Here is a 25,910-nt window from a genome sequence, read left to right as displayed (position 1 = left end):
CACTGTATTAGTCCAGTGGGAGTTGTATTATTGGAAAACCCTCTTATTAACCTCAAATAATATCACATTATTAATTTTATACTGTGCATATATTGGTTATTCCTACTCAACACTGTGCATGACTGTCACCTGTGATGTTAAAACAAGCAAAACAGATGCTTTTTCTTGTTTTAAAGCAAAACTGAAATTAGATGGGGAAAAATTGGTAGTGTAAAAGTCTACTGGTGACTACAATGCCCATCCCTGGTTAAAAATCATTAGTACAGAGCATGAATAGCACTTACTTTTTGTCTCGTCTTGTGGCTTAGGATTAAGTGAAAATCTTGTCTTAAACTCAGTCTAACTCAAGCTTGAGCCATCTCCCCCTGCAACCTTTCCCATCCGTGATGTAACATGAATGACATGGGACAGCTGCCTTGCTGTGATCAACTCAGGCATGCACCAAAATGCCCGTCCAACACTGGGGCTTCTTCCCAGCATTCCACTATTACCAAATTAGAAAATGGGGTTTGGCATATGGATTACTAGAATAATAGAAGAGCTTGAACAAAACTGTTTGGAGGCTACTTATTTTTACAGTTCTAAAACACTGAGCTAATTTAGAAGATCAAGGATTCTTAGGGTCATTAGTGGTATAAGTTGTGATTGGATGAGACTGAGAATTAATATAAGATGTACTTTTATTTCCTCCTTTTCCTCGCAATCAAAACACACTTTCCTTCCTTCCTCCTCCCTCCTACTTTTTTTTTTTTTTTTTTCCTTTTTTATCCTTTTTTCCTTCCTTTTTTTTTTTTTTTTTTCTTTCTCTGTCCCCCAGGCTGGAGTGCAGTGGCGCGATCTCGACTCACTGCAAGCTCCGCCTCCAGGGTTCACGCCATTCTCCTGTCTCAGCCTCCCGAGTGGCTGGGACTACAGGCGCCCACCAACACGCCTGGCTAATTTTTTGTATTTTTAGTAGAGACGGGGTTTCACCGTGTTAGCCAGGATAGTCTCGATCTCCTGACCTCGTGATCCGCCCACCTCGGCCTCCCAAAGTGCTGGGATTACAGGCTTGAGCCACCAGGCCCGGCCCTTCCCTCTTTCTTTCTTTCTTTCTTTCTTTCTTTCTTTCTTTCTTTCTTTCTTTCTCTTTTTCTTTCTTTCTTTCTTCCTTCCTTCCTTCCTTCCTTCCTTCCTTCCCGCCTTCCTCCTTCCTTCTTTCTTCTTTCTCTTTCTTTTTCTTCCTTCCTTCCTTCCTTCCTTCCTTCCTTCCTTCCTTCCTTCCTTCCCACCTTCCTCCTTCCTTCTTTCTCTTTCTCTTTCTCTTTCTTTCTTTCTTTCTTTCTTTCTTTTTCTTTCTTTCTTTCTTCCTTCCTTCCTTCCTTCCTTCCTTCCTTCCTTCCTTCCTTCCTTCCCTCCTTCCTTCTTTTTTCTTTCTTTCTCTTTCTTTCTTTCTTTCTTTCTTTCTTTCTTTCTTTCTTTCTTTCTACCTTTCTTTCCTTCCTTCCTTCCTTCCTTTTCTTTCTTTCTCTCTCTGTCTCTTTTCTTTTCTTTCATTTTTCTCTTTAGAGACAGGATCTTGCTCTACTGCTCAAGCTGGAGTTCAGTGCTGCAGTCACAGCTCACTGCAGCCTCAAACTCCTGGGCTCCAGCAATCTTCCCATCTCAGCCACCCAAGTAGCTGGGACTGCAGGTGCACACCACCACACTCAGATAATTAATTTTTTTTTTGTAGAGATTGGGTCTCACTATGTTGCCCAGGCTGGTCTCAAACTCCTGTCCTCAAGTGATCCTCCTGTCATGGCCTCTGGAAGCACTGAGTTTACAGTCATGAGCCACTGCACCTAGCCTACCACTCCTCTTTGAATGGATGAATGCAACTTATTTCAGAGGATAATAGTATACTAGTGTATCAGTTACCTATTTCTATGTAACAAATTATAAAAAATGTATTGACTTAACAATGGTTTTATTTGCTTATGAGTCTGTGAGTCAGCACAGTTTTATTTGCTTACGAGCTCAGCTGGGACATTCTTCTGATCTTTTTTTCCTGGATTCACTTGGCTGGACTCTTCTGGTGGCCTAATGGGGACTGGATTGTCTAAGATAGCCTCAAGTGAAGTGGTTAGCAGACTGCCAAGTGGTGCTCTGCTTTACTTCAAAGGATCTATCCAGTAGGTTAATTTAGACTCATCGCTTTGTGGTCTCAAGGTTTCATTTGGAGTCAAAGAGAGAAAGCCCCAGTGTGCAAATATTTTAAAAATCTTTGCTCATCTTATGCTGCTAATATTTCATTGGCCAGAGTCACATAAAAGGCCAAACCTAAATTCAAAGAGTAGAGAAAAAACCTTCACTTCTTGATGGGAGGAGAGAAAAGGGGTGAGTGTATAGGAATGGGTGAGATTTAGGTCATCTCTGCAAACGACTTACCACAGATAATAAAAACTGATGGATGGTTATTTAAAACACAGACAAATTCAAGTGACAAATATCCTAAGAATAAAAAATAGCACAGAGAAACAGAATAGAACAGCCTAAAAATTAACTGAAACATTTATTCTAAGTATTGAGCAAATACAAATTTAAGTAAACATTTTCTTAATATTGCACACTGCACATATTGCACATTGCAATATTCAAATCTTGCTTTTTTTCCAAAATAGTTTTACTCATTGGGGAAGATTATATTAAACATCATTTAAATATTTAAGCTCTGAGGAATACCAGGACATAAATTGCATTAATTTGTGCAAAATGGAGGGTTGCATAAATGGCCAAACATAATTTCTATCCTAGAATATTTTATCACAATTATAAAATATCATATTAAATTATGAGTGAATTGCATGAGTGAGAAACATGTCACCACGTCAGTGCTCTGACTGTGAAATGAGCAGTATTTACTCTTGAAAACTTCACTCAGGTAATGAGGCACATTAATTCTGAGCAGGGTTTCAGTTATTGCTGTGAATTTAATCTGATCTTTTCATTCTCCTCTGCTTATAAAAAATTCATGGACTAGGGTTTGATGTGTCCCATGTTTCTGGTAAGCACACACCTTGCTTCTAATTTGAGGTATATTTAAGAACAAAACAGGCAGGGAAAGTGCTTGATCTTGCTCTGAAGTACAAAGTACATGACCAGAGAGCTCATTACAGTCAGAAAACACCTTATGTGAAATTTTATGGGAGGCTCTGCCTGACTCTACTCTGGTGACGGTCTACTGATTTTAGAATTAAAATACTGCAAAAATTACTCCTTTCTTCCATTATACTTCCCAAACTCTCACATTATTCACTTCAGTTCCTCTGATTTGTCTTCCTCTCTCCTGCTTCCTCCATACCTCAAAACTCATTCCAGTTCACCTTATCCACTACTTCCACCCATAGGACACCTATACTTACACTTTAACTAGTCTATTTTTTTTTTTTTTAACATTTGCTGCTAGAAACTTTCCATCTTCAGACTTCTTTTACTCCTTCAGTGGAAATGTGGTTTCTTCAAAAAATGCTACATATATATGTGTGTGTGTATGTGTGTATATGTATACACACACACATATTAAACAACATATATGTATATATTTTGCCTTTTGTGATTTATGTGAACTCAGAAAAGCTCAGCATGTGAATGTCTTTTGTATTTCAATCACCTCCTGCCATTTCTTTACTTGGACGTTGCGTTCATCCCACTACTCACATCACACTCTTCATATTTCTTATCTTCCACTAAATCACTGGCACCTTTAAAATCCAGGTTGTGTATGAGATACTGAATCAAGGTTCCTCACTCAACAAATTGCCAGTGGCCCTAACTTCTGGTCCTTGTTACTACCCATTATCACCCTCATATCCTGGATTTTGCCATTAACAACCCTGCTCTGTCTCACAGATTGCTAACTTACTTTTATCTGACACTTACCTGTGCGTTCTTTACATCTGCTAAATCTTGTTCCTATCCACTTCATGAATGGGCATTTTCTCTCTTCTTGTTGGTTTGCTTTGGGCAGCTTAGTGCAGTGGAAAGAACAAGAGCAAGGAGATCTGCAGAGGCAAAGGGAGAACTTTATTTTCTATTAAAAAACAAAATGCAGAGTGGGGAGACATAGCTATCAGTGTAAAACAAAAGTGACAAATAACAAATGGAGAGTCTGGCTTAAATTGGGAAAGTTCTTGCTCAGGGTCTCAATATGGTTAATTTATGCAAATTAAGGATTCAAACTTGTTCAGCTCTGATTAGTCTAAGTAGACAAACCCTGACTGGATGGTTTCCAAGCACCCAACCAGAAGTCTTTGTCAGATGTTTCTTTCAAATAGCCATTGAGGGGTTTCCAGCCACAGGCTATCCCAGCTCCCATCACAGAAACTGTTCTGGCTCAGGGGTGCAAAGCAGGATGATTGTGAAGAGCTTCTGTCTCCAAAAATCCAGGGTATGTGACCACTCCCTCCCACCCTGCTTTGGCCATATGGCTCCACTTTCAAATTTAGAGTATTTCCACCAACCACAAGGAGTTCAACTCATGCAGAGAGTTTGGGGTCTTATTTTACAGTTTTATTTCTCAGTCAGGAGGTCTGAATCTTAATCTTTCATTACTACATGGTAGCTGAATGACTTTCACTAGTTTCTTAGGGCCTCAGCTTCCTTTTCTTGTACAATGGGAGCAAAATAACAATCTATTTCGAAAGGTGAAGTAAATTCCCAAAGGACTGAGTTGAAGTTCTGGTGAAAATTATTGCACGTAATCTTACTGAAGTTATGGTTTGCTGATATAAGAGCAAAAGAAACATTTTTAACAAAGTATCATAATGAATAGACCACACGCATGCTCAGTCATATTGCAACTGTAAAAAGGTAACCAGTTTGTGAGCATGTGGAAAGTTCTAGGAGGTCAGACCAGTGCAGGCTTGGCTAGAGTCTTCTATATGAACCTTAATGAGTAGCAAATGAGTTACTATTTGGAAAAGAGTTGGGCACATACATTTCTTTACCTCAATGCCTTTCTGTAGTGACATTTCTCAATTTCTCAGTGCAGGATCTCCCATTAATATCTGTTTTCTTTGCTTTTGTTTTTGGGTCACAGAGTGTTGCTGAGGAAAGTCATTGAATGGGGAAGTAATTTATTCCACTATACATCAATAGTACTTACTTTCAACTGGCCTTTCATGGGTACTGGGTAATCTTTTCTTTCTTCTCTTGTTTGTTTCATAAATCATTCTTCCTGAGTTGTCATCCTTCTCTCTCAAATGTCAGTCTCACCCTCCTTCCCCAGTTCATTTGGGCCAACTTCAGTGGTTTAACTGAACTTAGCAGGTTTTCCCAAAGATAGCTACATTTTCACCGTGGATCTCTGTTTTTAATTAACAGTGTATCATCACTTTTTCCTTCCAATTAGATTATAGAGGCAAATTAGAGTTCTTTGCTTGCTTTAAAACATTTTTTTAAATTGTGATAAAGTACATATCTTAACCATTGTAAAGTGCAAACATTAGTTTTATTAAGTACATTCACATTGTTTGCAACCATCATCACCATCTGAAACTCTACACTTGTTAAAACAATATCACCCCTTCCTCTTCTCCCCTCAGCTCCTAAGAACCACCAGTCTACTTTCTCTATGAATTTGATTACTCCAGGCACCTAATAAAAGTAGACTCACATGGTATTTTTCTTTATGACTGGCCTATTTTACTTCAAATAATGTCCATATGTTATCCATGTTGTAGCATATGCCCAAATTCCCTCTTTTTAGTTTTTATTTTTATTATTTATTTATTTATTTTACTTTAAGTTCTGGGATACATGTGCTGAACATGCAGGTTTGTTACATAGCTTTACATGTGCCATGGTGGTTTGCTGCACCTATCAACCTGTCATCTAGGTTTTAAGCCCCACATGCATTAGGTATTTGTCCTAATGCTCTCCCTCTCCTTGCCCCCCACCCCCTCACAGTGTGCGATGTTCCCCTCCCTGTGTCCATATGTTCTTACTGTTCGGCTCCCACTTATGAGTGAGAATATGTGGTGTTTGGTTTTCTGTTCCTGTGCTAGTTTGCTGAGAATGATGGTTTCCAGCTTCATCCATGTTCCTGCAAAGGACATGAACTCATTCTTTTTTTATGGCTGCATAATATTCCATGGAGTATATGTGCCACATTTTCTATATCCAGTCTATCATTGATGGACATTTGGGTTAGTTCCAAGTCTTTGCTATTGTAAATAGTGCTGCGATAAATATATGTGTGCATGTGTCTTTATAGTAGAATGATTTATAATCCTTTGGTATATACCCAGTAATGGGATTGCTTGGTCAAATGCTATTTCTGGTTCTAGATCCTTGAGGGATAGCCACACTATCTTCCACAATGGTTGAACTACTTTACACTTCCACCAAAAGTGTAAAAGTGTTCCTATTTCTCTGTATCCTTGCCAGCATCTGTTGTTTCCTGACTTTTTAATGATCACCATTCTAACTGGCATGAGATGGTATCTCATTGTGGTTTTGATTTGTATTTCTCTAATGACCAGTGATGATGAGCCTTTTTTCATATGTTTGTTGGCTGCATGTCTTCTTTTGAGAAGTGTCTGTTCATATCCTTTGCCCACTTTTTGATGGGGTTGTTTTTTTCTTGTAAGTTTGTTTAAGTTCCTTGTAGATTCTGGATATTAGCCCTTTGACAGATGGATAGATTGCAAAAATTTTCTCCCATTCTGTAGGCTGCCTGTTCACTCTGATGATATTTTCTTTTGTTGAGCAGAAGCTCTTTAGTTTAAAATTCCCCCTTTTTAAAGGTTGAATAATATTTAATTGTATATATCAGTGTATATATATATATATACACACACACAATGTTATATATATGTGTGTGTGTGTGTATATATATATATATAAAACATTTTGTTTATACATTCATTCATTGATGAGTATTTGGGTTGCTTCTACCTGTTTGCTATTGTGAATAACGTTGCTATGAACCTAGGTGTACATGTATCTTTTTAGATGTTACTTTCAATTATTTTCATATTGTTTTCCATAGCAGTTACACCATTTTACATTTCCACTAATGGTACACAAGTGTTCCAATTTCTCTACAACCTCACCAACATGTGCTATTTTCTATTTTTCTGATAGTAGCCATCCTAATGGGTGCAGTGTGGTATCTCATTGTGGTTTTGAGTTGCATTTCCCTAATGATTAGTAATGTTGAAATCTTTTCATGTGCATTTGGCCATTTGTATGTCTTCATTAATGTCCTTTTAAAAAAATCAAGTCCTCATAATCTCACTTTCAGTGAGTGCCCTTAATGGTTTCTAGCTACTTCCTATTCAGCCTGCCCTGTCTATTTCTCTCACTATGAACTTTCTTCCGGATTCAGGTCTCTTGACAACACACTTTGCCCAGGTCCTAAATATTAAAGACACTGCTTGTGCTCTATTATTTCACAGAACTATAAAAAAATCACCAAAGTTTTTATAAAACACCAGACTTATTGTGTACATTTTCCTGAGAAAATAACTGGCTTTGAAAAATAGGGAGGCAAGGGGTGCTTTCTAAGGAATAAAAGGAATAAAATAATCTAGTTCTCAAATTTATATATTAGACAGGAAAAATGTTTTATTTTTATTTTTTTAAGAATGCCTGAAGGAAAGAGGTATTTGGATACAGAATTCACTTTTCCTTTTCTGGATACTTGAGTTTAAGGTTGTTTAAAGGAGGGTTTGCTTTCACCATCTAGGAGTTCTCTATGAAACAGTTACTCTAATGGTTCTAATAGCAAGAAACATTGAATAAAGTGGTACTGAAAATGGGCCACTTTCTGACAGGTTATTGCCATTAGTAACACATATTATGCTTAGACAAAGTATATATTTATTCATTCATTTTTAATTTAAAATATTTATTGCATGTCAATTACATATCAGGCAAAAAACCAGCAGGTGATAAAACCAAAATTTATATCAATTTTCTTAATAACAAAGCCCATATCTTCTGTACCTTAACATGAGACACTTCCTAAAACCATAAGCATATGGCCAGAGTAAATGTATTTTGCTCTATTCCATTGCAGAGTAACACAATTATACCTAAGCCATACTGTAAATCAAACTAATCAGATCTGGATAGCCCTCATATATAAAAAGAGCAAGCAGTACTTCTGATTCTCTAACAATTATGGGACAAAACAAAAAAAATAGATCATTTATCTCTATTATTGGTTAAGATAGTCCCAGAGATATTTCCACTCCTCTATTTGTAGCAAAGGTTTGAAAGCTTTCATATTAATCTACAGATTGACAGATCTGATATGAAATTCTGAGACTAAGTTCAGACAAATTTTAGATCTGTGAGTGTATAATATGGTTTCAAGTACTTTTGAGGACACACATGCAAACAGTCCCAAATATAAGTTCTAGTCTCTGATTTCAAGGAGCTTAGAAACTGGTTGAGCACAAAAGATTTAATGCAAGTGAAACAAGTAGTAGATAATAGTACCAACGCTTAGAATTAAGACAGTATGGTAATGATACAAGGGAAAATAGATCAACGGAGGCAAATAGAGTTCAGAAGTACAACAAAGTATATCAGAGGATTTAGTATAAGAAAAGGTGGAATTTCAATCAGGGAGAAGAAATGGACTTGTCTCTAATTAAATTATGTTGAGGTACTGACTAATTGCTTGGAAAAAAACATTGGTTCTCCAGCTCACTATACAAAAATAACCCTCCCAAGACTAAACCAGGAAGAAGTTGAATCCCTGAATAGACCAATAACAAGTTCTGAAGTTGAGGCAGTAATTAATAGCCTACCAACCAAAAAAAGTCCAGGACCAGATGGATTCACAGCCAAATTCTACCAGAGGTACAAAGAGGAGGAGCTGGTACCATTCCTTCTGAAACTATTCCAATCAATAGAAAAAGAGGGAATCCCCCCTAACTCATTTTATGAGGCCAGCATCCTGATACCAAAACCTGGCAGTGACACAACAAAAAAAGAAAATTTCAGACCAATATCCCTGATGAATATTGATACAAAAATCCTCAACAAAATACTGGCAAATCAAATCCAGCAGTACATCAAAAAGCTTATCCACCAGGATCAAGTTAGCTTCATCCTTGGGATGCGAGGCTGGTTCAACATACGCAAATCAATAAATGTAATCCATCACATATAGAGAACCAATGACAAAAACCACATGATTATTTCAATAGATGCCGAAAAGGCCTTCAAGAAAATTCAACAATCCCTTCATGCTAAAAACTCTCAATAAACTAAGTATTGATGGAATGTATCTCAAAATAATAAGAGCTATTTATGACAAACCAACAGCCAGTATCATACTGAATGGGCAAAAGCTGGAAGCATTCCCTTTGAAAACTGCACAAGACAAGGATGCCCTCTCTCTACACTCCTATTCAACATAGTATTAGGAGTTCTGGCCAGGGCAACCAGGCAAGAGAAAGAAATAAAGGGTATTCAAATAGGAAGAGAGGAAGTCAAATTGTCTCGGTTTCCAAGTGACATTATTGTATATTTAGAAAATCCCATCGTCTCAGCCCAAAACATCCTTAAGCTAATAAGCAACTTCAGCGAAGTCTCAGCATACAAAATCAGTGTGCAAAAATCACAAGCATTCCTATACACCAATAATAGAAAACCAAATCATGAGTGAAATCCCATCAGCTCATCATCACTGGTCATTAGAGAAAAGCAAATCAAATTAGAATGGCAATCATTAAAAAGTCAGGAAACAACAAATGCTGGAGAGGGTTTAGAGAAATAGGAATGCTTTTACACTGTTGGTGGGAGTGTAAATTAGTTCAACCATTGTGGAAGATAGTGTGGTGATTCCTCAAGGATCTAGAACTAGAAATAGCATTTGACCCAGCAATCCCATTACTGGGTATGTACCCAAAGGATTATAAATCATTCTACTATAAAGACACAGGCACATGCATGTTTGTTTTGGCACTGTTCACAATAACAAAGACTTAGAACCAACTCAAATGTCCATTAATGATAGACTGGATAAAAAAGTGTGGCACATATACACCATGGAATACTATGCAGCCATAAAAAAGGATGAGTTCATGTCCTTTGCAGGGACATGGATGAAGCTGCAAACCATTATTCTCAGCAAACTAACACAAGAACAGAAAACCAAACACCACATGTTCTCACTCATGAGTGGGAGTTGACCAATGAGAGCACATGAACACATGGAGGGGAGCATCACATACCAATGCCTGTTGGAGGGTGGGGGGCTAGGGGAGGGATAGCATTAAGAGAAATGCCTAATGTAGATGACGGGTTGATTGGTGCAGGAAACCACCATGGCACATGTATACCTATGTAACAAACCTGCACCTTCTGCACATGTACCCCAGAACTTAAAGTATAATTAAAAAAAAAGAAAGAAAAGAAAAAATAAAAGAGAGAAAAGGGAGGGGATCAGGAGAAAATAACTAATGGGTACTGGGATTAATAGCTGGGTGACAAATTAATCTGTACAACAAACTCCCATGACACAAACCTACCTTTGTAACGAACATGCACCTGTACCCCTGAACTTACAATAAAAGTTAAAAACAAGACAAAGAAAACAAAAAGTGGCATGTTAGCACATATAAAGATTTTCAATCTAATAACTAGAGGAGCAAATACAAAATTGAGTACCATTTTTAAGTTCTTAGATTGAAAAGCATGGAAAAGTTTTCTGCTATTAATTGATAGTTTGAAAAATGTATTTAACCAAAATGAAAGGCTGTATGTTAATATTTATCAATATTTCTGATGGTTGTGCCATTTACTCGGTGATTTCATTTCTAAAAATATATTCTTAAAGGTTATTTAAAAATGAATAATAATTTCTGTGCAAGAAAGCAGATTTTTTAGTAAATAGGGAAAAATTGCTAAATAGCAAGCAGTGGTGAAGAGTTGTTAAGCTGTTGATGTTTTAGTCAAGCTACATGAATTAAAATTTTGGCTCCATTACTTCTGTTTGTTTGACATATCCAAATTACCTAGCCTCTCTGGATGTCAATTTTGCCATTTACAAAATGGGGCTTTAAAGATTTCGAAATACCTGCCTTGGAGAGTGATGTAAGGAGGATGACAGAATAGGAAGTCTCAGCCCTTGTACCCCTGTGGAATGGATTTAACAGTGATTTATGCACCATAATACCTTTATAAGAAGTCTAGAATTCAGTTACAAAGTTGAAATACCCCAGGTGAGCAAAAGACCAAGAACACCCACACTGAAACAGATATGAAGAGCAATTTTACTTTACCTGTATCAGCTCCTGCTCAACCCAGCACACTCACCACTAAGAGAGATTGCCTCAGCCCATGATTTCTACCTTGGGGGAAAGAGAGAGCAGAGTGTGCTTCCATGTCTCAGGCCTTTCAGTGCGTTTCCCTAGGGCTGTTTTTTGTCTTGCCTGACATGGAGTATGGACAGAACTGGCATATTTCAGATACCTGGAGTAAACTAAGAACAAAGAAAAGGGGTTGATAGCTTATTGCTGCTGACATGGCTCTGTAAGATTGAGAGAAGGCACACAGCCCCGTGACTTCTCCTTCAGAAGGGAGGAAGAGGAATGAAGTGTGTTTTCAGCATCTTGGACATTCAATATACTGCCTGAGGGACAGGTTTCTGTCTCACTTTACCCAGAATGTTGACAGAAGCAGCTTAGTTTGGTAGGGGCAGCTAAGAACAAAGGAAAAGGGGCTGGTAGCTTACTATGCCAAGAATGGCTTTGCAAGATAGGGAGAAAGCATAGAACTCATGGCTTCTCCACAGGGAAACAGGGGGAGAAGTGAAGTGTGCCTGTAAGTCCTGACCCTGATATAGCAGTCAGATACTAAAGGAAGCAAGATACGATGGGCTCTTAAAAAAAAAAAGAAATTGGCAAATAATTTTATTTAAGAATTTAAATGCACAAATAAAGAGAAGACACAGTTATAGAAAAGGTTTAAGCTGCTTCCAGAATCTCTAGCTAGGAAGATCTTTCCCTGTCAAACCAGTCCATAAAGATTGGTAGAGGTGGCTCCGTTTCTTCAGATTTGCAGCCACCAATACAAAGGTACAAAGAACATCAACTGAGACACATTATTATTAAGTTGTCAAAAGATAATGACAAAGAATTTTGGGAGCATAAAGGGTAAAATAGCTTGTCATATACAAGGGAGCCTTCATAAGATTATTTGTTATCTCTCATCAAAAATTCTGAAGACCAGAAGTGAGTAGAATGGTACAATCAAAGTCCTTAAAGAAACAAACCCTGCCAGCCAAGAATACTGTGCATGGCAAATCTGTCCTTCAGAATGTGCTGGGGTTACCAGAAAGAGAAGACAAAGAAAAAAAAGAAAAAAACTTATTTAAATAAATAAGCATCACCACTAGACCTATCTGATAAGGAATGCTAATGTTGCTTCAATAAATACTTCAAGTTGAATGAAAGGCAAGTTAAAATGAAACAGCAACACACACACACAAAAGTCACTGGCAAAGGTAAATATACATAGACATATACAGAATACTGTAGCACCGAAATGGTGATGTATAAATCACTTTCAGCTCTAGTATAAAAGTTAAAACCAAAAACTTTCATTTTATCTTTTTTTAAAATATATTTTAAAATTTCAATAGCTTTGGGTTATTAGTGGTTTTTGGTTACACAGATGAATTATACAGAAGTGAATTTTGAGATTTTGGTGCACCTTTCACCTGAATGGTGTACTTTGTACCCAACATGTAGCTTTTCATTCCTTACCTCCCTTCCACCCTTCCCCTTCTGAGTCTCCAAAGTCCATTATATCACTCTGTATGCCTTTATGTATTCAGAGCTTAGCTCCCACTTATAAGTGAGGACATATACTATTTGGTTTTCCATTCCTGAGTTACTTCATTTAGATTAGTGGCCTCCAGATCCATCCAAGTTGTTGCAAAAAAACATTATCTTCTTTCTTTTTATGGCCAACTATTATTCCATGGTGTATATATACCATGTTTTCCTTATCCACTGATTGGTCAATGGGCACTTAGATTGGTTGCATATCTTTGCAACTGTGAATTGTGCTTCAATAAACATACATGTTCACGTGTCTTTTTCATATAATGACTTATTTTCATTTGGGTTGATGCCCAGTAGTGGGATTGCTGGGTCAAATGGTAGATCTACTGTTAGTGCTTTAAGGAATACCCATACTATTTTCCATAGTGGTCATACTAATTTACGTTCCTACCAGCAGCATACAAGCCAGTTTTTCCAGCACCATTTGTTAAATAGGGTTCCTTTCCCCAATTTATATTTTTGTATGATTTGTCAAAGATTAGTTAATTGTAAGTATTTTGCTTTAATTCTGGGTTCTCCACTCTTTTCCATTGGTCTATGTGCCTACTTTTATACTAGTATCATTCTGTTTTGGTAACTATAGCCTTTAGTAATAATTTGAAGTCTGGTAATGTGATGCCTCCAGATTTGTTCTTCTTTTTTAGAATTGCTTTGGCTATTCGGGCTCTCTTTTGGTTGCATATGAATTTTAGGATGTTTTTTCTAATTCTATGAAGAATGATATTGACATTTTGATAGGAACTGCACTGAATCTGTAGATAGCTTTGGGCATTATTGTCATTTTCAGAATATTGATTCTTCCAATCCATGAGCATGGGATATATTTCCATTTGTTTGTGTTATCTATGATTCCTTTTAGCAGTGTTTTGTAGTTCTCCTTGCAGAGATCTTTCACTTCCTTGGCTAAGTATATTCCTATGTATTTTATTTTATTGTATTTTTTTTTCAGCTGTTGTTAAAGGAGTTGAGTTCTTGATTTGATTCTCAGTTTGGTCGTTGTTGTTGTACAGCGGTTCTAATGATTTGTATACATTGATTTTGTAACCTAAGACTTTACTGAATTTGTTTATTAAATCTAGGAGTCTTTTGGAGGCATTTTTAGCGTTTTCTATCATTGGCTAACAGCAATGGTTTGACTTCTTTTCCAATTTGGATGCAATTTATTATTTCTCTTGCCTTCAAGTCCTTTGCCCATTTTAAAATTGTTTTTTGTTGTTTAGTTATAGGAGCTCTTTATATATTCTGGATATTAATATCTCCTTTAAATATATGATTTGTACAGTTATATTCTTTCATCCTATAGGTTGTATTTTCACTCTGTTCATTGTTTCCTGTGCTTTGTAGATTTTTTAATGTTTGATATAGCCCCATTTGTTTATTTCCACTTCTTCTGTTGACTGTTCTTGTCATGTTATATCTAATAAATCATTGCCTAGACCAATCAATATCTTTTCCTAGGAGTTTTATAGTTTCAGGTCTTATGTTTAAGTCTTTAATCCATTTTGAGCTGATGGTTTAATATGAAGTCTAATTTTATTCTTTAGAATTTGAAGGGGCAAAAATTAGGGCTCAGTACCTGACAGGGAAGGCTGGGGTCTGGTGAAAACTCTTGGTCTTTGGTTGAGAATTAGAAGGGCTACACCTTAGGAGTAAGGGAAAACTTCAACAGACATTATTCAGGATGATTAAAGCCCAGGTTCAACAAGCTTAATTGCTCATTGGATTAAAATAACCTCAGATTGCTCATGCCTTTATTGTGCCAATATCCAGAAGAAAATTTAAACTCTCTTTCAGGAAGGATAACACCTTGTGTGTGCATTCAGGATAAAATTAACAAAGATGAATACTGAAAATACAGCAATAGTAAAAGACGTAAGATTTATTGGATATATGTCTTCTATCTATCTATCATCTATCTATCTATCTATCTATCTATCTATCTATCTATCTATCTATCTATCATCTATCTATCTAATCTATCTGTCTGTCTAATTCTGCAAACCTGTAGGATATAATCAAATGGTTTAACATAGGCGTAATGAGAAAAAGAATAGCATAGAAGCAATATTTGAAGATATAATGCTGAAAGTTTTTCAAAACTGATGAAGGATAAGCAGGATGTTTTATAATAGATCTACTAAAAGCCAAAGAAAATAATATTAAGACAATGTTTTAACTTTGCTATTAAAAGTTTAAAGGCATATTACCATCAAGGAAGCAACAAGGAAAACTGACTTCTCAACAGAAACAATGAGACCCAGAAGATAATGGAATGTAATCTTCAAACTCCTGAAAGAATACAATTTCCAACTAGAATTCCATAATCATGGAAAAATAAATATATTTTTAGAGAAAACCAAATATATGCTAAGGGAAAATGCTCTTCAGAAAGAAAGTGAATTATCCCAGATAGAACATCAGAGAAGTAAAAAAAGTAAAGATCAAGAAAAAGTGTAAGTGTGGGCATGAATATAAATAAATTTTGACATCATATAGCAATGACAATAATCGATCGTGAAGTTTAAAAGTTAAAAGATAATAGTAACACAAAATGCAGAAGGGTAAATGGAGTTAAAATGTTCTAATGTTTCATAGTCTGGGAAGTGGCAAAAGTATTAGTTTATGTTAGATTTTGATGAGGTCAAGGATTCAAGCTTTAATTTCTAGGGTGACCACTAAAAGAACATTAAGACAATGCATAAGCACCAAGCTAATAAGAGAGAATAATAGAATTATAAATATGTATAATCAACCCTAAATCAGGTAAGAAAGTAAAGAAGCAGAAACAGAAAAAATAACAGCATAATAGGTTTAAAGTCAAATATACTAATATGTTTAAGTTACATTATGTATAAGTGAAATATATTAACATGAAGTGTAAGTGGACAAAATAATATAATAAAAAGGCAAAGCTTAACATACTAGATAAATTCCAAACCTAATTATATACTTGTTTAAAAGAAATAAAATATGAGGATGTAGCAAAGATTGAAAATGAGATGAAAAACATATATTATGCAATAAATACTAAGTAAAAGAAAGATACTGCACCTATATTGTTACCAAGCAAATTAGACAGCAAGGAAAAAAGAACGACTAGAGACATAAAATACATTTAATAGTAATACAATTCCAACTTGACAAAAAAGTGTAGCTAGTCTAAACTTGTGTGCACCTAAGAACAACCTCAAAATATAGAACACATTGCTGATTCAGGCAGCAGAGAAAAAAATATAAAGCACACAAAACTTGTCAGAATTAAAAGCAAAATAGATAAATCCAATATCATAGTAGGAAATTTTAAACAACTGTCTTGATAACTGATAGAACAAATAGGTAAATATCCATAAGGATATAGAAGAGTTCAAGTGACATGGGTTACAAATCTAATTGACCTAATTAACATTTATTGAACATTGCATCTACTAACTAAAAGAATACACATTCTTTATAGTATATATACACAATTTATCAAAATTTAGCATACTGGCCATAAAGCAAGTTTTAACAAATTTCAAAAATTTAAAATCATAAACAATATGTTTTTGAACCTCAGCAGAATTAACTAGAAATAAATAGCAAAAAGATAATTTATAAAATTCCTATGTGTCTGGAATTTAATCAATATACTTCTACTTAAACTATTAGTCAAAGAAGAAATCCAAATGGATTTTATAAAATATTTTGGAATAAATAATATGGAAGCACAGCATACAAAAATTTGTGATACAGCTAAAGCAGTGCTTATAGAGAAAGTTACAGCCTTAAAAACATATATTATTAAATAAGTAATATTAAATGTTAAGTATCTAAGCTTTAGACATTAGAGAAAGAATAGCAAAGAAGAAACAGGGCGCATCCATAAAATGGAATACTCTGCAGCTTTTAAATAAAGTGGTATGTATCTAAAACAATTAACACGTCATGGAGAGAAAAAAGCAGTTTGTGAAGAGTATTAGAGTTCTCAGTCTGCTTACGTAAAATCATGTACTTGCTAGGATATGTCTGGAAATATACATAGCAAACTGTGAATGATGTTTGTTTCTGGGGATGGTATTTTAAGTTATTTTTATTATTTTGTTTATATACTTCACATCTGAAGAATTAATGCATAAAAGATTATTTTAAAAATCCAACTAACCCTGATAATTAGGCTACTTTTATTCTGAAAAGCAAAAAATGGCATAATATAATGAAAGAGTAATTTATGATTAACCCCCAAATGTGTGATTTTAGACATCAGGTAAATGTCTAAATGTCTAAATGTTTTAGACTCTGCTTGGTCAGAGTCAGGAGAGAACAAAGAAGTCTTGGAGGTGGTGATGGATAGTGAGGAAGTCAGCACTTAAGCTGGGCCCTGAAAAATGGGTATCATTTGGATAGATGAAAAGTAGTGGGTCCGGTTTTCCAGAGTAGGCATATTCTGTCTGTAAATCTATTCTTTATTACACATTATGTTTTCTGTGATGGGAGCTGGGGCAGGAATGGGAGATAAAAAGGTAGGTAAGGTATCAGCCTGAGTTAAGACAGAAACCTGGAAGTCACCTTAGACTAGTTCCTCTCTCTCAGTACTCACATCCAATTAATTGTTAGGTTTTAAATAATTTAGATTTCAAAAACGATCCATTTGTAACCTTCTCCCTACTTTTTTCTTTGAGATGCCAATTATTTCTTGTATATATTCTGCTATTTCATACTTGTATGATTATGTTCTTGAAGTTTGCTCTAGCTAGAATGCCCTCCTCACGTTTTCTTTCTTAGTTATTTTCATTTCTAAGTCTTGGTTAGGGCATCATCTTCTCTGGGAACTTTTCCTTGAAGGCTCAATGCTCCTCTTCTAAGCTTCCATAGCCTAATTTTTACTTACCTTTATTTTACTGATTATAATATTATATCAAAATGATCACTTTAAGTACATGTGTCTCCTACTGGACTATAAATTTTTCAAGGATAAAGGTGGTATCTTACTCAATTTTGTAACCATGGGGATGGCAAAGGCATTCAACAACTGTTCAGCAAGTGTTTGTTGCTTTGGGTCATTATAAAGTGATGAGGAGTTTGGGTTTCAGTTTATACAATTTTGTGAATTTCTATTCGTTCCAGGATATGTTGAGATTCACAATAAGCTGGGTGAAACAATGTTCCCATTCTTCTTCTGGAATTTTGAATATTTTCTTTGTTAAAATTATTTTTAATATTATGCTATTTAAGTTATAGTTTAAACAAATGTTACTAAATTCTTTAGTACTAACAGTCACCAACTTTGATAAGTTATGTCTATGATTACTTTCCACTGATATTATTTAAAATGTAATTAGGATATTACATTATGGAGACCTATCTCTATTGGTATTGGGCTTAAGGTAAAGTTTAAGATGTTAAAGCAAAGAAAGTATAATTTAGCTGATGCATTTATTCGTTTTACTTTTACCACAAATGTGATGAGACATAAAAGCTTAAGTATTTCTTTTATGGAAAGACATAATGGAAGCATAAAGCCCTCAGAACCAATGAGCCCATTATATTGGTCAATCAAAAACAGATAAAAAATGATTTTTGAAAAAGACTCAAATTGAAGTCTAGAATTGTACCAAGACTTAGCTTTCCTTTAATTTCTAGCTTTCTTGATGCCTCCTACATAGCTGCTTTTTACAATGCCAAGTAAAGGAAGACTTGTAATCAGTGACTCAGGTGAATCCTCTTGCTCTGGAAATGGTGGAGCTTATTTGTAGCTTGGAGCAAAGTGAGAAAAGAATTAGTTTCTTTCTTTCTTTTTTTTTTTTTTTGACAGAGTCTCGCTCTGTCATCCAGGCTGGAGTACAGTGGCATGTCTCAGCTCACTGCAATCTCCTCCTGGGTTCAGCCAATTCTCCTGTCTCAGCCTCCCAAATAGCTGGGACTACAGGTGTGCACCACCACACCCAACTAATTTTTGTATTTTTATAGAGATGGGGTTTCACCAAGTCGGCCACGCTGGTCTTGATCTCCTGACCTCAAGTGATCCACCCATCTCGGCCTCCCACAGTGCTGGGATTACAGGCTTGAGCCACTGCACCTGGCTGTAGTTTCTGTTAAATGATGTCAAATGCTCTAGAACTGGTGACATTTACTTCAATAATTTGAAGTGAGTAATGAAGGAATTGGAAGCTACTCCATTTTCCTTCAACATACAACTGGAAGGAAAATACATGTTGGGTGAATGTACAGATGTCTGAGTGACTTCATTTTTGGATTTTCATATATTATGCATGTACTGATGTCAGAAAACAACTTGCATTTTGGAGAACTTTTTTGGAAATTGTAAAGTTAACATCTTCAAAACAGTTATTTTGCTAAGAAAACATCTAATTGGAAGAAAATCTCATTTATTGTGCCTGTAAAGGGAGGACCTGTAATGCTGGGAATACATCTGGTTTTGTTGATTAGTTGAGGAATTGTGTTCACCATGATTTCCACAAGTGTACATGGCATCAAAGATTCTAAGAAGAATCCCAAAATGCCTTTGTCTATGTGCATAAAAGTCAACCACTTAAAAAAATCCAGGTTCTCAAATCAACATATCTACAATTAGCTTGCCACAAAATGGTAGCAGAATACAAATATATCTTTAAAATTAACCATGTAATATATAAATTCATATGCATACATATTATATAATGTATATAGCATAAAGAAATATAATTTTCCTCTATATGCTTTTGAAATGTATAGAAATAGAAAATAACACATAATACATAAATTAATATACATGATATAAATATGGGCATGTCTTTGAATCTATATGCCTTTAAAATATATATGCATTTACAAATAAATATGTAATATAAAAATTAATGGGCCTATCATACAAATGCATATGTTATATGCCTTTACAATATATAAATATATATTCATAAATGTAAACATAATATATACACTAAACTATTAAATATACATTAAATATATATCATGTATTTAAATTTTTAAAATGTTTTAAGACTTGTTTTGTGACCTAACATGTGGTCTTTGAGATGATCCATGTTTGGAGGAAAAGAATGTGCATTCTGCAGCCATTGGATGGATGTTCTGTAAATATCTATTAGATACATTTGGTCTGTAGTACACACTAAGCCTGATGTTTCTTTGTTGATTTCCTGTCTGGAAGATCTGTCCAGTGCTGAAAGTAGCTGGGTGTTGAAGTCTCCAGCTATTGTTTTGGGGCCTTTAATAATATTTGCTTTATATATCTGGGTGCTCCAGTGTTAGATGAATATATATTTAAAATTGTTATATCCTTTTGCTGAGTTGACCCCTTTATCATTATATTGTAACTTTTGTCTCTTCTTATTGTTTTGGTCCTGAAATCCTTTTTGTCTGATATAAGTATAGCAATTCCTGTCCTTTTGTGGTTTCCATTGAAATGGAATATCTTTCTACATCCCTTTATTTTCAGTCTATCTCTGTCTGTATAAGGTGAAGTGTGTTTCTTGTAGGCAACAGATCATTGGGTTTTGTTTTCTCATCCACTTAGCCACTCTGTCTTTTAATTGGAGGGTTTAGTTCACTTATGTTCAATGTTATTATTGACAAGAAAGGACTTACTCTTGCTATCTTGTTATTTGTTTTCTGTTTTGTGGTCTTCTCTTCCTTATTTCTTTCCTTCCTGTCTCCCTCTAGTGAAGGTGATTTTCTCTGGTGATATGGTTTAGTTTCATGCTTTTTATCTTTTGTGTATCCATGGTATGTTTTTTGGCTTGAAGTTGCCATAAGCCTTGCAAATACTACCTTATAATCCGTTATTTTAACCTGAGAACAACTTAACACTATTTGCATAAACAAGCAAAAAGAAAACTAACAAGAACTCTGCACCTTAACTTCATTCCCTCTGGCTTTTATACTTTTAGTTGTTTCTATTTACATCTTATTGTATTGCTATGTCTTGAGAAGTTGATGCACTTTTGATTGGCTCATCACTGAGTCTTTCTACTTAAGATAAGAGTAGTTTACACATCACAGTTACTGTGTTATAATATTTTGTGCTTTTCTGTGTACTTACTATTACCAGTAAGTTTTATACCTTCAGGTGATTGCTTATTGCTCATTAATATCATTTTCTTTCCGATTGAAGTACTCCCTTCAGCATTTCTTGTGGGATGGATTGATGAAATCCCTCAGCTTTTGTTTTTCTGATAAAGTCTACTTCTCCATCTTTGAAGGATATTTTCACTGGATATACTATCCTAGGGTAACAGTTTTTTTTCCTTCAGCACTTTATGTCATGCTACTCTTTCCTGGCTTATAAGGTTTCTACTGAAAAGTCTGCTGCCAGAGGTATTGGAGTGCCATTTTATGTTATTTGCTTATTTTCTATTGCTACTTTTAGGATATTTTCTTTATTTTTGACCTTTGGGAGTTTGATTATTAAATGCCTTGAGATAATTTGCTTTGGGTTAAATCTGCTTGGTGTTCTGACCTTCTTGTACTTGGATATTGATATTTTTCTCTAGGATTGGGGAGTTCTCTGTTATTATCCCTTTAAATAAACTTTCTACCCATGTCTCTTTCTCTACCTCCTCTTTAAGGCCAATAACTTTTAGATTTGTCTTTTTGAGGCATTTCCTAGATCCTGTGGGCATGCTTCATTGTTTTTTATTATTCTTCTTTGACTGTGCTTTTTCTGCTTGATCAATTCTGCTATTAAAGGACTCTGATGCATTCTTCTGTAAGCCAGTTGCATTTTTCAGCTCCAGAATTTTCAGCTCCAGATTCTTCTTAATTATTTTAATCTTTTTGTTAAATTTATGTGATTGAATTTGGAATTTCTTCTCTGTTATCTTGAATTTCTTTGAGTTTCCTCAACACAGCTATTGTGAATTCTCTATCTGAGAGATTACATATCTCTGTTTCTCCAGGATTGGTCCCTGGCTTATCTAGTCCATTTGGTGAGGTCATGCTTTCCTGGATTGTATTGCATTCTTTGGTGTCTGGAGATTGAAGACTTAGGTATTGTAGTCTTCATTGTCTGGGCTTGTTTGTACCTATCTTTTTTGGGAAGGTGAATATCATGTCAAATTGTAATCCTCAATATTGGAGGAGGGGCCTGGTGGGAAATGACTGAATCATGGGGGCAGATTTCTCCCTTGCTGTTCTTGTGATAGTGAGCGAGTTCTTATGAGATCTGGTTGTTTAAACGTGTGTGGCACATTCCCCCTCTCTGTCTTCCTTTTTCTCTGGCCATATAAGATGTGTCTGATTCCCCTTTGCCTTCTGCCATGATTGAAAGTTTCCTGAGATCTTCCCAGCCATGCTTCATGTATAACCAGTGGAACTGTGAGTCAATTAAACACCTTTTCTTTACGAATTACCCAGTTTCAGGTAGTTCTTTATAGCAATGAGAGAACATGCTAATACAGAAGGCTTTCCTTCCAGATATTTGAACAGACCTGGGTGTTGTGATCTAAGCTGTATTTGCTGTAGGGGGCACCCCAAGCCCAGTAATACCGTGGTTCTTTCAGACTTGTAGAGGTACTGCCTTGATGGTCTTATGGTCTTGGACAATATCTGGGAGAATTCTCTGGATTATCAGGCAGAGACTCTTGCTCTCTTCCCTTACTTTCTCTCAAATGTACAGTGTCTCTCTTTGTTCTGAGCTACCTAAAGCTTGAGGTGGAGTGACACAAACCTCCCTATGACCACCACTACTATGACTATGTTGGCTCAGACCTAAAGCCACCACAGCACTGGGTCTTACCCAAGCCCTGCTATAACAACTCCCTGGCTACAGCCTATGTTTGCTCCAGGCCCTGGGACTCTACAATCATCAGGTAGCAAAACCAGCCAGGCCTGTGTCTCTCACTTCAGGGCAGCCAGTTCTCCCAGGCACTGGGTGGGTCCGGTGGTGCTATCCAGGAGTCAGGGACTAGAGTAAAAAACCTTAGAAGTCTAGCTAGTGTTCTACTGTATTGCAGCTGAGCTGGCACTCAAACTATAAGACACTTTTCTTCCCATTCTTCCTTCCCCTTTCCAAAGGTAGAGGAGCCTCACTCCATAGCCACCATCAACACAGGTCATAAGGAGTACTGCCAGTCTAACGCCAATGTTTCTTTAAGACTCAAAGTCTCTTAAGTCATCTTGTGAATGCTGCTTGACCTGGGACTTATCCTTCAAGGCAGTGGGCTCCCCTCTGGCCTAGGGAAGGTCCAGAAATGCTGTACAAATGTCAAGTCCTGGAATTGGGGACCCCAAGAGCCCACTTGTTGCTTTACCCCACTGTGGCTGTGCTGGTGCCTAAGGTGCAAGGCAAAGTCTCCTTTACTTTTCCCTCTGCTTTTCTCAAGCAAAAGTAGTTTTTCCCCATATCCCCCACAGCCAGTTAAGTGTTGAGTCTCATCTGAAGCCAGCAAGTCTCAGAGGCTCACCCAAGGCTTTCGATGTAGTATATGGATATCACTGCTGATTATTCAGAGCCTGAGGTCTCTTCTGTTAGCCGGTAATGAATGTTGCCTGGACTGGGTCCTTTCCTTCAAGGCAGTGGGTTCCCCACTGTCCCAGGGTGTGTCTAGAAATGTCGTCAAAAAACTAGGGCCTGAAATGGGAGCCTCCCAACTCTGATCCATGCCTTATCCTGCTATGGCTGAGCTGGTATCCAAGATGCAAGACAAATTCCTCCTCTCTCTTCCCTCTCCTCAAGCATAAGGAAGGGGTCTCTTTCAGAGTCATGAGCTGTGCAGCCTGGGGTTGAGGGAGGGGTGATGCCAACATTCTCTTAACTGCCCCTGCTGGTGTCTCACTATGTCACGTGCTTCCCCAGTTCCCTGACTCTGGGCCCAGTTCAGCACTAGGATTCACCTAAGAGTTGCAGTTCTTTTAGCCTAGACTGCCTTTCAAGTTTACGTGGCGACACAGAGCACTCTATCCCTCTGTGTTGTGAGAACTCAAGTTCAGACTGCAGGGATTGGTGATTCCCCTCTGGCTAGGGCTGGTTTAAATGTTCCTTCCCTGGATGGGTGTCAGCTGAGTCTGATCTGGTTTTTCTTTCTGCTCTACCAGGATAGCACTGAGTTCAATGCTTCACAATCGCTGTGATTTTCCTCCCCCAGTGCCCAGAGATGCTCTCTGCACCAGGCCATTGCTATGGATGGTGGTGGTGGTGTTGGCAATTCAAGACTGTTTTTTCTATCTCTTTAGTGCCTCTTTTAGCAATATGAAGATAAAATGAGGTACTATGACAGCTCACCTGATTTTTAGTTCTTAATGAAGATGATTTTTTTTCTGTGTAGATAGTTGTTAAATTGATGTCCTTGCAGGGGTTGGGGTAAGATCGGTGGAGCCTTCTATTCTACCATCTTTCTTTGTCTTCCTCTAAATATATATTACATATAAATATGCTTTGCTTTCCCAAAAGAGCAAGATGCATTGCTACCAGTAATATATGAGAATGCCTTACTTCCTAAATGCTTTTCAATACTGGAAATTATCTTTGAAAAAAAATTGGACAAATATTTTCTACTTTGACAAGTGAGAAAAGTATATTATTTCAATTAGAAATTCTTTGATTATTATTGTGGTTGAATTTCTTTTTAATATCTTGATCATTTGTATTTTAGGATTAATTGCCTATTCATACACATTACCTATTTTGTTTTTTGAGACAGGGTCTTATTGTGTTTTCCAGGCTGGTCTTGGACTCCTAGGCTCAAGCAATCCTCCTGCCTCAGCTTCTCAAAGTGCTGGCCTTACAGGCGTGAACAACTGCACCCAGCCCATATTACCTATGTTAATATGGGAGTGTTTATCTTTTGCTTAATTATATCTAGGCACTCTTTATATAATATAGATATTAAGCCTTTCTTGTCACATGCATTGCACATTTGTTTTTCATCAGTCTCTTATCTTTCAACTTTGTTTATAATTTAAAAAAGTTTTCCTCTCCTTAAAAATGTGCAAGTCATTTGCTTCAATAAGGCAGTGGAAAAAATCGTCATTATTCTTTGAATTAGACTGACCTTGAGAGAGCAGATCTTAAAGAATTTGGTTTTGAGACAGAAGGATTTTTTTCTGGGGAGGGGAGTGGTTCTTGCAGGCATATTAGTGTCTCTGGCTGCTTATCTTCCCAAATTCCTAATTTATAATCAGCACCTGTGAAAAATGGTCTGGGGTTCCAGTGTCCATTCACAGATAGCAAAATAAACGCACAGAACCTCACCTCTCTAGAAGTATGTTTTTCCTTTAAGTGGAGGATTTTTGATGAAGAATAATATTAGACCTTAGTTTAGTGAATTTGAATATTCACCTACTTTAGCAAGCAGTAAATAACAGGTTCAGTCTAATTGTCTAGAGAAAATCTTGACTTTTTTAGTGAATGCAAGTTATCAAATACTCTATATTACACTGGTGAATGACTCATTTTAAGATAAATCTAAACATGGAAAAATATAACTTACAGTCTAGTTCTTATTTCTAAGTATTACTCATGTTCACTATATGCATCATCTCTATGGCACAGACAGTGATGGAATAGGAGAAGATTTCCCAGGCTAGCAAAATAAAGGAAAGATTGTTAATTCAACTACAAATTTGCTTAAGGAGGGAGTAAAGACTTTCAGTGGGGGTGTACATTTGTCCTGGTGAGTGGTCCATGGAAGTCTGATGATAGAGCAAGAAAAAATAAATATTCTTCCCAAGATTGCTTCATCTATTTTAAGAAAAAAAGGGAATAATTGAATATAAAAGTTGCATCCTTCCACTTTCCTTTGGGCAAGATAACATTCTCCTTGGAGTCTCTCTCTTAAAAGGAAGCTGCTGCTCATATCAGTATTTAAGATAAGAGGTCACGTCAATGTCTAAAGATACAAAAATCCTTTAAAAAAGTGGGCAAAGAGCCAGGTGCAGTGGCTCATGCCTGTAATCCAAGAACTTTGGGAGGCTGAGGCAGGCAGCCTCTCACGAGGTCAAGAGATCAAGACCTCCTGGCCAACATGGTGAAATCCCGTCTCTACTAAAAACACAAAAATTAGCTGGGCGTGGTGGCACGCGCCTGTAGTCCCAGCTGCTCTGGAGGCTGAGGCAGGAGAATTGCTTGAACTTGGGAGGTAGAGGAAG

General features: G+C 36.4%; 1 protein-coding gene across 2 annotated transcripts in view; it reads right to left on the bottom strand.

The window, feature by feature from the left end:
- STMN2 (stathmin 2) overlaps positions 1-25,910 on the bottom strand; it is a 149,953-nt gene that overhangs the window by 105,493 nt on the left and 18,550 nt on the right. For both annotated transcript variants that reach the window (XM_058444023.1, XM_058444022.1), the window contains exon 2: positions 3,901-4,022. In XM_058444023.1, coding sequence (XP_058300006.1) covers positions 3,901-3,946 — 46 coding nt within the window. In that variant the 5' untranslated portion in view covers positions 3,947-4,022. The remainder of the gene's footprint in view (positions 1-3,900; positions 4,023-25,910) is intronic.

This window comes from Hylobates moloch, unplaced genomic scaffold (assembly GCF_009828535.3).
Source record: "Hylobates moloch isolate HMO894 unplaced genomic scaffold, HMol_V3 SCAFFOLD_9, whole genome shotgun sequence".
In the NCBI taxonomy this organism is placed as follows: Eukaryota; Metazoa; Chordata; class Mammalia; order Primates; family Hylobatidae; genus Hylobates; species Hylobates moloch.
Note: the sequence above shows the minus strand (reverse complement) of the source record. Positions and strands in the feature narration are given on the sequence as shown.